Raw genomic sequence first — 14,473 nt, forward strand, 5'->3', positions numbered from 1 at the left:
ATGATTTCTCATTTGGAAAACAAAAGGGGCATTTGTCCCCTGCTGTGGGGGTAAATCTGGGGCTGGAGGGAGGAGGAGCAGGATGAGGATGCGCTCCCGTTGCTCCCAGTTTGTCTCAGTCTCGTGCCTTGCTCCTGCGCTCCCAGCAGGTCCCGGTCCCATCCGTCCGACCCCCCCGGCACTGGGGGTGCTGGGTTTGTAGGGTGCTGCTTGCAGGGGTGTCGGGGTTTGAGAGCGGAACTGTGGCTCCTGTGTGCAGGTGTGAGGTGAGAAGCAGGTGAAGGCGAGGACGGGGCAGGCTGGGGTGTGTGGGGCCAGATCCTGCTCCCGTGCAAACCCGACTGGGGTCAGAACTATCCTGGATCCTGCGTTTCCCCCGTGGATGGGGGTGAACCCACCGAGAGCATGTTGAGCAAAGTGCTCTGGGAAAGGCTCAGAAGCTGCCTGCATCGGGGGGTGCTGGCCCTTTGGGCGTGGGGTCCCCTCTGCCCTCAGAGCTGGGCTTGGTCACCTCCTGGGAGGGGGTCAGGGTCAGGCGCTCCCTTCTCGAGCACCTGCAAAGCTCCGGCAGGTCCCGTGTTGCATCAGCGGGGGGTTCAGGACGTGGTTTTGCTGATGGAGTCCTGAGGGGTTGCTCAGGAGGGTTGAGGGGCACGCAGGGAGGGAGGGAAAAGGTCCCTGATGTGCCCCGGGTGGGTTTCCTCACTTTCTGGCCTCGCTGAGAAGCGTTTCTGGCTGGGGCAGGGACGTGGGGGCTGCTGAGCGTGGGGCATCGCTGGTGTGTACGGGGTGGGTGAGTGAGTGCCAGTACCCAGGTGCCCCTCAGGGGCTTGTCCAGCCTGCAGAGGCATCTGTGCAGTCTCAGGGAAAATCTCCCCAAACTTGGGGTTTGTTGTGTACGTTGGGGAGGGGAGATGCCCAGTCAATGCGCTCCCAAGAGAAATAGGTAAAGGAAAATGTCCTAAAATCCACCCTGGTGAGAGGTGGGGGTGTGAGCATGCCAGAGAAGCCCTGGTGAGGAATTTCTGGCCGAGCTCCGCTCTCGTGGTGCGACACGAGGTTCGTTTCATCCCTCTTTCGCCGTAGTGACAGGCGGAAGATTTGTGCTGAAATTTGGGTTTGAGTTTCCTCGGCTCCTCTGCTCGCCCTGGCAGAGGCACCTGGTGCTGCGGGGACCAGCCCAGCTCCTCTCAGCGGGTCTCTGCCTGCCCTGAAAGATGCTCGGGGCTCTCCGAATGCAGCAGGCAGGTCGGGGTCATTCCCTGCTCAGCCTGGCTCTATTCAGGTTACTCATGCTTCCCCTTTTAAACCAGGTTTTTATTTATACCTTGCATAGCAGAGTGTGCTTTTAGGGCCTGTTTCAGAATCCCTTGAAGTCTTTCCCGTGATGCTGGCGGGCTCAAGCCCTGAACAAATGTCCTTTTCCCTGGAAGTGGAGCTGTGGCTCTGAATCTGGGTCAAACTTTGGGGCTGTCGGAGCAGCCCCATCCGCAGATCAAACGCCTTGTTCCTGCACCACGCAGGTATCACACCGGTGCTGACACCGGCATCGCCGGCCAGAGCCATTTCCCCCTGGGTTATAGAGCTGGTGGTTTTAAAATACACCGTGTTGAAAAGGCCAGTCCGTTTAGAAACGCAGTGAGAGGAAGTTTAACAGGCGAGGGGGCTCGTTTGGGGATTGATGCTGGCTTTGGGGAAGGTCGGTGCCATCTGGACACTTGTGTCCCCGCTGTACTGGAGCAGTGGATGCTGCAGTGGGGAGCGTCGGTGCTGCTGGATTTCCAGCTGTAGATTTGGGCTGCTGCGGGAGGAGACAACGGCCAGTGCCCGTCTGTCTGGGAGAGGGACAGACCCCTGTCCCCTGCCCTCAGAGGGGATGTGCATCTCCCTTCATTGCGGACATCTCTGCTGGTCCTCGCTGTTGCAAATACATCATCCTGGGGCTGGGAGAGAGCAGCCCCAATGGTTTTAGCCAGAGGTTTAAAATAATAATAAGTGTTTTAAAATTCCTGGAAGTGAGCAGGAGCTGTGGTCTGCATTGGGGCTGGCCGGGGGCACAGGGCCGGGGCTGCCGGTGCAGGCAGGTACGGAACTCATGGACAGGGCAGGGAGGTGGATCATGTTCCTCGGGGAGCTGGTGACCCAGACTACGTCTGCTTCGTGTCTGGCCTGATGCTGTATCCTGATGGTGTTACCATGAGGTGATGATTTTTGGTCTGGGGAGGAAGGAGGGGGAATGTCCCCAGGGTTGGTGCCCTGCCTGGGGTGGCCGGTGATGGACCCTGTCTCACCTCTGGCTTCCCACCCCAGGGGGATGCGCTTTGGGGGGGTGTGGGAGAGGGTTGTCTGTGGCCCTGTCTCAGCGGGAGATGCGGAAAGATGATGTGACCTGATTGCGGAGGAGCGGTGCCGGCCGGGAGCCCGGAGCCGTGGTGTGGCTGTGGTGGGGCTCTCACCAAAGCTTCCCGTGTGGGCACCAGCCCGAGGTGGGCACCCTCGCCCGCTCCCCCGAGCAGGAGCCTGTGTGTATCCCGGGATGGGGGTTTCTGGGTTCCCCACTAAAGCGAGCAGCTTGCGATGCCTGAGCTGCTGCTGGGGTGCCTTGCTGCGGTTCTCGTTAGCCGGTGGTGAGTCCTCCCTGGCCAGGGGGCCACGTCGGGAGCTGGCTGGGCACTGGGTACCTCAAACCTGTTTCTGCCCCAGCACCCATGGGTGCTCGCAGGGCCCCTGGGCCTTGGCAGCCCAGAGCCGCGGGCCTGAGCGGTGTGCGGGGTGTTAGAGCTTGCGATTGGTGAATCATAAACTAATATTTTAAAGAATGAGGATTATTTTGAAGAGGGGTGGAGGGAGGGCAAAACACACAATTTCTCAAGTGTGCTGTGTAGTGAGGGTGTATCTAACACCACGTTAATGGTAATAATCCCCTGGATTTGCACGGTGCTGTCTGGCCCACTCCAGCGGGAAGGCTCCTGTGGCTTCCTTGGCCACTGCAGCACAGCCACTTCTGGCCTGGAGTATCAGTAGCCACCTGCGTGCTGCTCTTGGGTGTCACTGCACCCCAAAACCAGGCTTGTTTGGGGGCCTCACTGTTCTCAGGAGGAAGCATCGCCCACTGCATGGGATGAGCAGGGATTCGGGAGGTGCAGATCACCTCAATTCACTTTGTCCTTCCATAGCTCTGTCCCAACCCATAAAGCCCGAATTCGGGAAGAGGCTGCGCCCCGATGTGCCGTCTGGTAAGGGCTGAGCTCTGGGGATGCACGGGGGCTCGGGAGCCGGGATGGATCCCTATGACCTGGGAATGCTGTGGGTGACACCAAAGCGATGCTGTGGGACCAGATCGCCTTTCCTGTGTTGCTGGCCTGGCAGCGATCCGGAGGGATGCTGAAACGGCGGAGGTGTGCTGCCATCCCGCCGGGAACGGAGGGGAGAAGCTCTCGCTGCATCCGCAGCTGCGGGTGCGCCGGGAGAAGCGTCGCCCACCCGGACTCCCCGGCGGAGGGTGCGGGAGGGGGATGCTCTCCCCGGGAAGAGGACGTGGCGGCTGGATGTGGCTCATCCCAGTCACACGGGGAAGGAGCACGGGGGACTCTCCTGGCTTCGGCACAGGGTCAGCGTGGGGAAACACTTCCCCCGGTTGGAGGGATGCTCCGTGCCTCTCCGCTGAGCCTTGTCCTCCTCCCAAGCGCCTGAAATATTAAATACACCTTCCTGATCCCCTCCGTGGGCGGTGTGGCCATTCCTGGTGCCAGACCCCGCGACAGCGCAGCCTCTTTGAACACGCCGCTTCCCAGCTCTTAAGAAAGCGCTGGAGAAATTGCTCGTGTTATTCCAGTCACCGCTCTAAGGGGAGATGTTGGGGCCGTCGGGTGCCGTGTTTGTCTTCGGGCTGCGGTTTGCTCCGCGCGGGTGCTGAGGCTGCCGTGGGGGTGCTGGGTGCCTGGGCGGCCCAGGAGATGTTGAGTCCGTGCGAGATGGAGCCGAGCTGTGCCAAAATAAAATCAGGAAGGTTGTTTGAAAGTGCCGAGACCGGCTCTGACAGTGGCTGCGAGACAGAGCCGGCCTTGGGTCACGCTTGCCTCTTGATTTGGATGCAAAAAAATGGACTTCAGACCAGGAGTTTGAAAATGCCCAAGGATAGTTCTCCCCCCCACCGCCTTTTTTCTTCTCCCTCCTCGTGAGCAGCATAATTTCTGGATGGAAACCAGGCCTCTTCCCGCATAGAAATGGGATTTGCAGTGGAAAGCATCAATGTGCAGCAGGGAGCGCATTAAATAGAGCGTTTTCTGGATGAATTTTTGCACAAACATGACGGAGTCTGGGAAAACTTGCGGCATCTGAGTTCTTCCCTCCTGTTCAATAGGCATCGTGACTTTTTTTTCCTCCCCTCTGGATTATTTAAAGGCCGGAAGAGACTTTTAGCAACCTCCAGTCTGACTTCACGTAAACTCAGCTGGAAAATTTCACTCGGGGTCTGACAGGAGCTTGTGTCCCAGTGCCGGGTCCCTCACGCCGATGGCCCCGCCATCGCTCTTCATCCTGGTCCGGTTTGTCCCTCACCTGCTCCAGGTCATTTTTTTCCTCCCCAGCTCTGCCGTTGCCTTTTGCAGCCTCCCCTGAAGGGACGGGGTGGGGGGAGCTCCTGCAGCTTGATTTTCATTTTTATTTAAGAGCTTCCCCCATACACAGAGCCTTGCTGGGAGCCTTCCTCCACCCCAGCGCTGCCTTTGCCATTCCTGTGGGCAGTGGGCACCTTTCTCCCGGCCGAGTCGGGACGCTTCCCCGCAGCCCTCCTCTTCCTCAGCTCACACGGGCGATGCCCTTCGTGGCTCTGCAGTGAGGAAGAGCCCTCCTCTTCCTCAGGTGCCCAAGGCTCTGGTAGGCAGGTGCCTCGAGGGGGACACCCGCGAGCATGGGACTGTGTTCGGGCTGTCTGCATGCCAAAGGGATGGAGGTGATATTGCATGCGCGGGGCGTGTTGCGTGTGCAAGGCATGTGCAGGGCGTGTTGCGTGTCCCGGGTGGGTATCAGGGCTCTGCCATGGGTGGGATGCTGCAGTGGAAAGGCTGGGCGAGACGCACGCCATGGGTGCGTATCCCTGCTGCCTGCGCTGCTGATGGGGTAAAAAAGAATTGCGTGAGCGCGGGCTTAAACCCGAGTCAGGATTTACAGGGAGATGCCAGAGGAGCGTTTGCGAAATGCTGGTGCGATGCCGGCCGCGTGCCGGGGGCTGCGGGTGCGACGGGCAGCGGCGTGTGAGCGCACAGGTGAGCACACGCGTGTGAGTGCACACTCGTGCACCAGCCCACGTGCAGCCGCTGCCTTGGGGCTCGGGCCCTGCTTTGGCTGCAGGTGCACCCAAAGGCACAGTAGCGGCGGGAGATGGTTTTAATTATTTTCCTAGAATTTTTGGGGGGGGGGGGGGGTGCTGAAAATGCCCCAGGTCTTAAAAACTCCGTCCCATGTGGAAGTGCAGAGCGGCTCTTGACAGCGAGTTGTGTGTGTTGGGAAATGACACATTCTTCCTCCTGGTTTGTTGGTTTTTTTTTTTCCCCTGTGAGTTTGGAGGTTTTTTTTTTTTTTGTTCCCTATGAATTTTTTTCCCCACCCTATTCATTATCATTTTTGTTAATTAGATTGTGATGGGGAATGGTCTCTATTCAAAAGAAAAACCTCTGAGATATGTTTTTACAAGTGCGTGTGCGTTTTGGGGCGGGGGGGAGAGCAAAGATGCTTGAAAGAAATAAATTTTAAAATAATTTCTTCATAAAGCTCTTTAAAAAGAGAAACCCAGGTCCCCTTCCCCCACCACGGCCACCTCCCCTCGGCCCCCCCTAATTAAACGATTTGAATTTTCACGTTAACCGCTTGGTGCTTCCTCGGCGCCTCAGATGATTAGAAAGGGATATTCATTTATGCCTTTTAAACGCCGCCCCGATTAAAATCAGAGAGATTTTTTCCTTCATCAAAATCTAACATCCTTGAAAAATTAATTTGATGCCTCTTGTTATCAATTAATTGAATCTCGTTGGGAGAGAGGCTTGTACGGCGGGTGGTTGGAGCTGGCCCTTCTGTTCTTAGTTGCTTTCCCCCCTCTCTTCTCCCTTCTGCTGCTGCTTCCAAACACTGTGACATTATAAAACTCTGCCTTTTTTTTATATTATTTTTACTCATCTCATAAAATAAAATAAATGAATAAAACTTGGTCTCTCTTCCCACCCTCCTCCCCATTCCCTCGAGTTCCTCTCGTATGAAAGACCCTTTTTTTTTTTTTCTTCCTTTCTCTCATCCCTCTTTCCTATAACTTCCGAGGCAGGGGGAGAGAAAGAAAGTTGGGGCTGTAGCAATTTCTTGGCGTAGCAAAGCGGCCAGGGTCCGTCTTTCTTCCTTTCTTTAATGGGGGATATTGGATATTTCATTTGAATCTCCCTCTTTTCAATTAAAAAGTGCACAGCTCCTTCTCTTAAAGCCGCTCTATTCTCCTCCTCTGTCTCGGCAGCCGGAGAAGCGATTTTCCTTTCTTTAATATTTCAACTCTTCCCCCGAGACGGGCTGCCTGCGTTTTTTTTTTAATAGACTTTTTCTCCCTCTATTAAACTTTTCCAATCTTCCTCCCTTTATTTTTTTTCCTTCCCACCTCTTTAAACAAAACAAAAAAAAAAAAAAGAGAGAGAGGAAAAGTTATAAAACTTAAAGAACTGGGTCATTCAGGAAGTTATTGAAATAACTTAAAAATTAGGTGTTTGCTTCATTTTTACTCTCCTTGGAGCAAATCTACCTGGTTACTTTTAGATCCAGACTCCTCGCTGGTGCCTCTGTTATTTATGTCCCATCGTGAATTTGGGGCTGGAGGTTTTGGAGGAGTTTGGCCATAACTCAAGTGAGCGCCGAGTGTGTCCCCGTTTGGGGCTGAGGAGGTGGTTTTGCTGTGTCCGAAGAACGGATCTGTGCCAGACACTCCTCGATGCCCACGGGGTGCTGGGATGGGGGATGTGGGTGGGGGTGTTTTCTCCGTGGGCTCCCCATGGCTGGTTGGGTGCCCTGGGTGAGGGGTGATTTGGTGCCATCTGTCCCGTGCCCTCCCAGCGAGGGGGTTTTGTGCCAAGCTGGGTTTGGGGTCCTGGAGGTGAGAGACGCAGTTGCCTGTTTCCAGCCCTGCCTGTCCTCACTTGGGTGCCTCTTCTGCTCCCATGTGGGTTGCTGAGGATTTTGGGGGTGCTGTGTGGGGGGCGGGAGAAGGGGGAGACCCTGCCCCCGTGGGTGCGAGGGGCTGTGGGTCTGTGTCTGCGCTTCAGGGTGTTTTTTCCTTTGAATTCCCATTTGGAACACATCGAGCAGAAGGAAAGCAGGTTTTTTGGGGGGATGTGAAATTGGGGTCTGCTTTAACCTCCCTCCCTACTGCCAGGGCCGGATCCTGGCACTGTGGCGGCAGGTGTAGCTCCACGGGGGCTTCCCGGAGCTCGGGCTTTGCCCCCCAGCCTTGCTCACTGCAGCGTGCATCGCTCGGGGCGCGGATACGGGACCTGCACCCCGACTCGCCGGGACGCTCCGGCACGGCAGCGGTGAACCGTGGCTGGGTCAGACCACCAGCACCCACCCGGCTGGCACCCACCGAGGGTGCTGCCCCACTTGGGGTCCCCCTGGGCCCACACATGCGGCTCCTGAGCAGCGAGGCAGGAGCCCCCGTGCACCACGTCACTATTTAATTAGACGTCCCTGATTAACAAAACTTGGCGTTCGGCTTCCTCCTGCCCTCATCTTTCCTGGCTCCGAATCAATGGCTTTGATATGCTAATTAGGGAGTAATTTAATTTCAAAAGGCCGCAATTAACAAGGGTGTTGTGGACATGCTGTAGTTAAGCGGCGTAATCTAATTTGCATTAGTAACAAGCAGGGACTAATTAGAAGCTTAATTAGACACTTAGACGGCTCTTGTGTTTACTTTCTTAATGAGATGGAGTGGGGCTCTTTTTTTTTAATCTTTTCAAGAGCGCAGCGAGGGAAGCGCAGGATGGAGCAGCAGCCCTGGCACCCGGCACGTGCCCGGCACTGGCCCAGCCCGCGTCCCGCCAGCCCCACGTCCATGCCGGAGGGGATTTTATTTGCCTTGAAGCTTGGCAGGGAACGGGAGACGTGCCAAACCAGCCATCGGTGTCTCCGGGGATGCCCCGTGTCCCTGTGCGGGATGGCTCGCTGGGGTGGGCGCCGGGCGGAGGATCTCCCGTGGGGTTGACTTTGGTCGGGGCGTCCTCGCCGCTGCGTGGGTGCGAGCTCCGGAGAGCAGAGGATGCTCCGAGGGAGACGTGTGTTGGAGAGGCAGGTGGGCTCGCCAGCACCCGAGCAGGAGTAGTGCACGGCACGGTCCTGGGGCTTCCTCCGTTGGTGGTGCTCACGCTTCCACATGTGCTCCTGGCTCTTCGAGTGAGATGATCCCACCTTTTTTTGGGGAGAAAAACCTCGCTGTGGTCGTTGTGGCTTGATTTCTGTGGAGCAGCAAATGCTGTCCGCTGCCTGACGGTCGCCGGTGCCCGCGGGGATGGCCGGGGTGGTGATGACATCGTGCCGGGCAGGTGAGGAGAGCTGCAGGGCGGGAAGGTCTGCCCGCCAGCAAGGGCGAGTGCCCGGAGGTTGGTTCTTCCCAAAGAAGTTGCTGGAAGCGAGATGAAAGTGGGAGATGAAAGTGCCCAGAGGTGAGATCCCATTAAAGTGGTGCCCAGGCTTAGCCAGTCCTTGGTTCCTTAAATCTCTTCTAATTTACAGTAATGCTCTAGATTCGTTTCAGCTCCCCCAGACTTTTATTTTAATCCCCTTTCCACATTTCCATGTGTTTATGTGTTAATTAAAGGGTAAAAAGCCACTCTCCGAGCAATCTGGGCTGCTGCTTCTCTTCAAGCCAAAGCCTTTTAAGATTAGCGAGCCGCTTCCTAAAGCCTCGGAGTGCCGGATCCAGACGGGCAGGTTGCTCGACTTTCCGTAGCTCAGAGCAGATCCGGTGCCTGGGATGGAGTCCTCGTCTCCTCTCAGACGAGCAGAGGAGCATCCCGCAGGACTTCTGACGGCTTTGGGGGGGAATTTGCTCAGTCCGTGCTCCTCCATCATCTGCCGGTACCCGCCGAAGAGGCTGCCAGCACGCCTGGCTCCTGCTGTCGGAGGCAGAGCTGTGGGGCAGCCCCCTGCTCCCCTCTGGGACCTGGAGAGGCCGGAGCTGGGAGGAAGGGTCTGCAAAACAGCTTTGGGGCCGGGATGTGGTGGGAAAGGTGGAAAAAGCCTCCGGAGCATCACGGTATTGGGCCACTTGTACATGTCACCTGTCACTTGTCACATGTCACAAGTGTCACATGTCACTTGTACGTGTCACCTCTGCTGTCCCTTGCAAAATGCGGTTCGGCGCCGGGGACTTGCTCTGCTCACGGAGACGTGGCGGGGAGCGTTTTCCCACTGGTGTTCCCCACTGTTCATCCCTCCCGGGTGGTGGTTTTGAGCTGGGGACGCTTTTTGGGTTTGAATCTGGGGAAAGCGAGGCTGGCAGCGTGGCGATGGGGATGGGCGCTCGGGGACAGGGACCCGCTGGCAGCGGGGAGGAGGTGCCCGTGATGCCGGGTCCATGTGCGGCCCTGGTCCTGCCGGCAGCCCACGAAGGGCGGCCCAAAGTTACAGAGCCCCTGAGGATCGTGGTATTGAGGATATTTAAAAATAGAAGAAGCGGCTAAAATAGGTGTTCAGGCTTCTTAGGAGCTCGTGGTCTTGGCTGTACCTGTTTCTGCAGGTCCCGAGGGCTGAGAAGTGCTATTTAATTTTCACGTCCGTGGAGCTGAATTAGGTGGAGAAGCAACGTCGCTTCGGGTGGGTCTGGATGCCCCAAAATTTGTTAGGAGCTTCTGGGGAGAAATCGCTCTGTAAACGCTTCGCCTGCTATGCCTTTTCCTAAAGACACCACGTCCTTTGGTGCAAATCTTTGCTTTGAGTCTGCCGGCTTGCTCGCTTCCACGTTCATCCTCCCCTTTCTGCTGAGATTTAGAAAGGCTCCGTGGCGATGCCGGGCTCCGTGTCACGGCACACACGTGGTGCTCCCGTGGGACCCCGGGGAGCGTGGCACACGCGTGTCGGGCACACGTGCGCACGATGGGAGCCGTGTCCAACAGCCTGGGCAGCTGATCTGCACCCTCCCTCGCAGGGAAGCTCTGGGCATCCATCAGTCTGTTAATTGTGCTAATTAGAGAGTGTGGAGGTGTTAATTGGAAAACCCTGGTATCGTGCCTGTTTGGAGGGGGGGGATGTCAATAAAAATGAATTGATGACTTGGCATGGCGCGTGCACTTTACAGGTTAGCGGCGAGTCAGGGGATGTCAAGGAAATGTTACTGCTCAGATGAAGCAATTGTTAATTAAAAAGCAACGGTAATTAATATACTCTCATTGCCATATGGTACTGCTAAAGGCAGGGGGATTCTTTACTCCATATGTAGTTCTCTGTTTCCTTTTCTTTGTCCTGCGCAAGGTGTGCGTTTAAGTAAAAGGGAAAAAAAAAAGGCTGAGTGCTTATTCGGTGAAGTGATTTTGAGTCTGAAATGGTAATTAGCAATCCATTTGCGCAGCTTCTGTTGCTCGTTGCCATTAGAGGGGTCTCCTCCCCTCCCCTTTTAAGTGAAACCATCCTTTTCTACTTTATCTGGGTGTTGTATCTTCTGCCATGACTGTCTGGACAGGGTCCCTGCCTTTATGCCTGGGGGAAGGGCTGATCCCGATTAGGCCTTTTGGATGCCAGTTTATGGAGAATCCCGAAAATATTGGATGTGTTTGAACTAAAAAAATAGATGAAGAGCGGGAGCTGGGATGCTGCAGAGCCGTCCGTCCATGTGCGGGAATGCACGTGTGCTTCAGCACTCGCAGCCGGTTGTGCAGCTGGGTTTTGCTCGTCCTAACTCAGCTTCAGTCGTCCCGGATCAGTCCTGGCTGGAAAAGCACTCGTTCCTAATTTAAATCGACTTTATAACATTGCAGACACTGGCTTCATTTTTTTTTTCTTTAAGGTTTTGTGAAACTTTTATATGAATGGAAATATTTTCATTATTATTATTACTTTCTTTTATTACTTCCCTTGCAGTGTTGGGAACCCAGACACACCAGCATCCCAGTAGGGTTTGCGAACGGGAAGTTGAGTTTTACTAGACTTGGAGAGAGAACCCAACTGGCCTGGTGTCCCGGGCTGCGGGAATCACCCAGCTGGACCCCAGCGCCGGTTCATCTGCTCCAGCATCCCGCCTCTGGCAGGGCCCAGGGATGACAGAGCAAGCCCATGGTTACAGCTTCTCCACCAGAAGAGATTTCCTCCTAATTCCCAATAGTTAAGCTTCAATTTATGCCCCGAAGCCAGGAAAGTTTCATATCCTTTCCAAAAACTTTTTTTTTTTTCCTTTTTTAATACTTCCTGTTGTAACTCTGGATATTCTTGTTCTCCGTATAAAAGTCAAATCCCTTTTTGAATCCTGCCGAGTTTCTGGCCGTGGTGATGCCTTGTGACTGCCGGACATGGGCAGAGCCCGGCTTTCCCCGTGGGGCCGCTTGCCTGGTCGAATTGCGGAGCAGGCGGCGGATTTCACAAGGAAAATGAGAAAAGAAACAGCAATAATTTAATATTTCTTCAGGCTCTCATTTGCCGTTAGCAGGGGGGAAGGAGCAAATGTAGTTTTCGAGGGCAAAAGGCGTTTTCTCTCTTCCAGCTTTTTTGCTCCTAACGCAACGTTCGCAGGTGAGCATCCCATCCGTTCCTGATCCTTGCTCGGGACGCTGCTCTGACCGTGCCACACTCTCACCCCGGCTCCTGTGCTTCAAATAAAACCAAAGCCCAGTAATCCCGTTAACCTTGAACTCTCCCGCAGCCCCTGGCGTGTCACCCTGCGCGGGTTTGGTAGCACCAGGACGGCGGGAGGGAGCCGGCAGCTCCACATGGGAATTAATGTCAGTCATATACCCTGCGGAAATGACTTTTGAAATGCATATAATCTCAAACATGCAAATGAGAAGCTTGCTTCACCCTGTTTAATATGAATGATCAGCTTCTGAATAGCTATTATTACACGCCACATTTCAGCAATTATGTTGTTCGCGGTTTGTCTTTCTGTCTTTTGGGGTGGGAGGGGGGGAAGACGGGGGAGAAAAGAGAAGAAAAAGGGAGAAACAGTATTTCTTCTCCCTGTCCCTCTTTCTTTATTCCCCTCCTGTTTCAAACTCACCAGCGAGTGGTGGTGGGTGAATGCTGATCCCGCTCCAGCACCCACCGGTGGGGAAGGAGCTGGATTGAATGAGATAAAACTGTCTCCTCTGCTTTTCCACAGAGCAAAGTGCGTGTTGGGGTGGAGGGCGAGACCCTCAGATTTGGTGGGGCTTCCCGTGCCCCCGATTGCTCTGTGTGTGTGTGTCAGGGCTGGGTGCAGCCCTGGGAGCTCGGTGGTTGCTGGCTGGAGCGGCGGCATTTGATGCTGGATGCGGTGGTTGTGTTTCCTCCAGTGCCTGCTCAGATCCCGGAGTTTCTCCCAAAAGAGGGGACCCTCAGGTTCACAGCCAACATGCTGCCCACTAATCAAACCCAACTGAGCAAAGACTCTTCGTCTTATCGCTTTGAAACCAAGCCTTATAACTCCTTGGGAGTCCCTCCCTGAGCCCATCTGCCTTAATTTAAATAGTATTTAAGATCAGGGAGGTAAGGGTTGCACTTAGCACCCAGCTCTCATGCAGCCAGCTGCATGTTGGGGTGCAAGGAGCTTTCCCAGCTTGCGGCTCTCCCGGTGCCCGGTGGTTTCCCCCAGCTCAGGGTGGTGGCTCAGGAGCTTGCCTTGGCCCAGCGGAGCTCCAGGTGGCCATGGGATCCGTGGGCACCCTTGCCAACGCCAGCCCTGCAGCCGGGGCTCGGGGAGCTCCAGACAGTTCTGCCCTCATGCCCCGGGTGTAACGGGGCAACGGGCAGGGAGAATTCACAGGGGTAAAACCCATCCACGGAGGCAAAGGGTTGCGCCGTTGCCTTGCGAGAGGGAAGCCTGTGATGGCGTGAAATGAAGTGCAAGAGCTGCAAAACGCGGCTGCCAGGGGCTCGTGTGGGGCTGAAAACGCGGCGCGTTGTAGCCCCTGCGCTGTGTTGAAGGGCGAAGCTCCTGGCTTGGTCCTTCGAGGGCATCCGAGGGGTTCGGCAGGAGGAGGAGGGGGTGCATGGAAGCGTCAGGGAGAAAGAGAGGATTTTCTGACTGATGTTTTCTGGAGTGCCGCCGCGCTCTCGTTTTGCCATGTCACAGCTCCGCGGTACCTTTGGGCTTCCTCGACCTGGCAGCAAGCTTTCTGCCGGGTGGCTTTTCCTGCTGGGAAGTGCTGGTTTGCTGGGAGCCGAAGCGCTTTGTGGAAACATGTCAACTTTGTTGAGATTTTCATGGTGAAATATATGGCGCAGGCTCCACACTGGTGCAGCCTCACCGAAACTTCAGCTTTGCTGTCTCCGGCGTCTCGCAGTGAAATATTTTGGGGTTCTGTGAAAAATGCCTGGATTTTGGGGTTTTATGTCTTGAATCAGGTGGGAGAAAGCTGAAAATACGACGTTTTCCGAAGGGACGTGGGCTGTGCTTGCTTTGCCCTGGTGCTGTATAGGGCTGGCAGTGTGTTCACGGTAGCTCACGCTGCTGCACATTTATTTTTTTGGAGTAAATTGAACGCAGCTAAAACTGTCTGGAGTTTGACATCCCATCCCTACATCTCCCTGCTGGACCTCATGGGGATCAGAGACGGGGCAGGCCGAGGATGGGGCATGGGACAGGCAGCGGTGGGGGTGCCAGCCAGGGATTTCAGACTCTCAGCCTCTGCTCTCCTCTTCCTCCTTAGGTCCTGCTAGCAAGTCATGATGGTTGAATCTGCCTCGGAGACGATACGGTCCACTCCCTCCAGCCAAAACGGGGTCAGCAGCCTCAGCAACCAGCCCGATGGCGGCGGGGGCGGCGCAGGCGGCGGCGGAGGGGGTGGAGGGCGCGAAGGAGCCACGAGCGGGGAGACCAACGGCGAGATGAGCCCCGTGGAGCTCCTGCACTTCCAGCAGCAGCAGGTAGGAGGGACACCCCGTTTCCTTCTCTTACACAAGGCAACATGGAACTGGGTCATTTGAGGATTTGGTTTGGGGGAAACACCCAATTTTAACCTTCCTCTCGTCCTCCGGGCTGGCCCAGGAGATGGGTTGCGGCAGACTTGGTCATCCCTCTTGAAGCTGGGGTGCAAGTGCTGCCCCAAAAAGCAGGTGCCTGTCCTTTGGGGTGCACATCCCTCTGGAGATGGAGCCCATCCATCCATGCAGCTCGTGCGTGGTGCCTGCTGCCCCAAAGTTGGCTGTTTTTGGGGGGAGGTCCTGCCTGTGCTTGTGGGGTCTGCCCGCTCAGTCCCCCATCAGTGCAGGGAAGGTGGTGCAGGAGAAGGAGAGGGCTGTGAGGGCAGAGTAAAGACCT

The 14,473-nt window shown here is 55.7% G+C and overlaps 1 protein-coding gene across 1 annotated transcript in view; it reads left to right on the top strand.

The window, feature by feature from the left end:
• The window catches only part of FOXP4 (forkhead box P4), a 61,482-nt gene that overhangs the window by 8,579 nt on the left and 38,430 nt on the right, over nucleotides 1–14,473 (top strand). Inside the window, exon 2 of the mRNA XM_074893397.1 lies at nucleotides 13,863–14,079. Coding sequence (XP_074749498.1) covers nucleotides 13,879–14,079 — 201 coding nt within the window. The 5' untranslated portion in view covers nucleotides 13,863–13,878. The remainder of the gene's footprint in view (nucleotides 1–13,862; nucleotides 14,080–14,473) is intronic.

Source organism: Strix uralensis, chromosome 24 (genome assembly GCF_047716275.1).
Source record: "Strix uralensis isolate ZFMK-TIS-50842 chromosome 24, bStrUra1, whole genome shotgun sequence".
In the NCBI taxonomy this organism is placed as follows: domain Eukaryota; kingdom Metazoa; phylum Chordata; class Aves; order Strigiformes; family Strigidae; genus Strix; species Strix uralensis.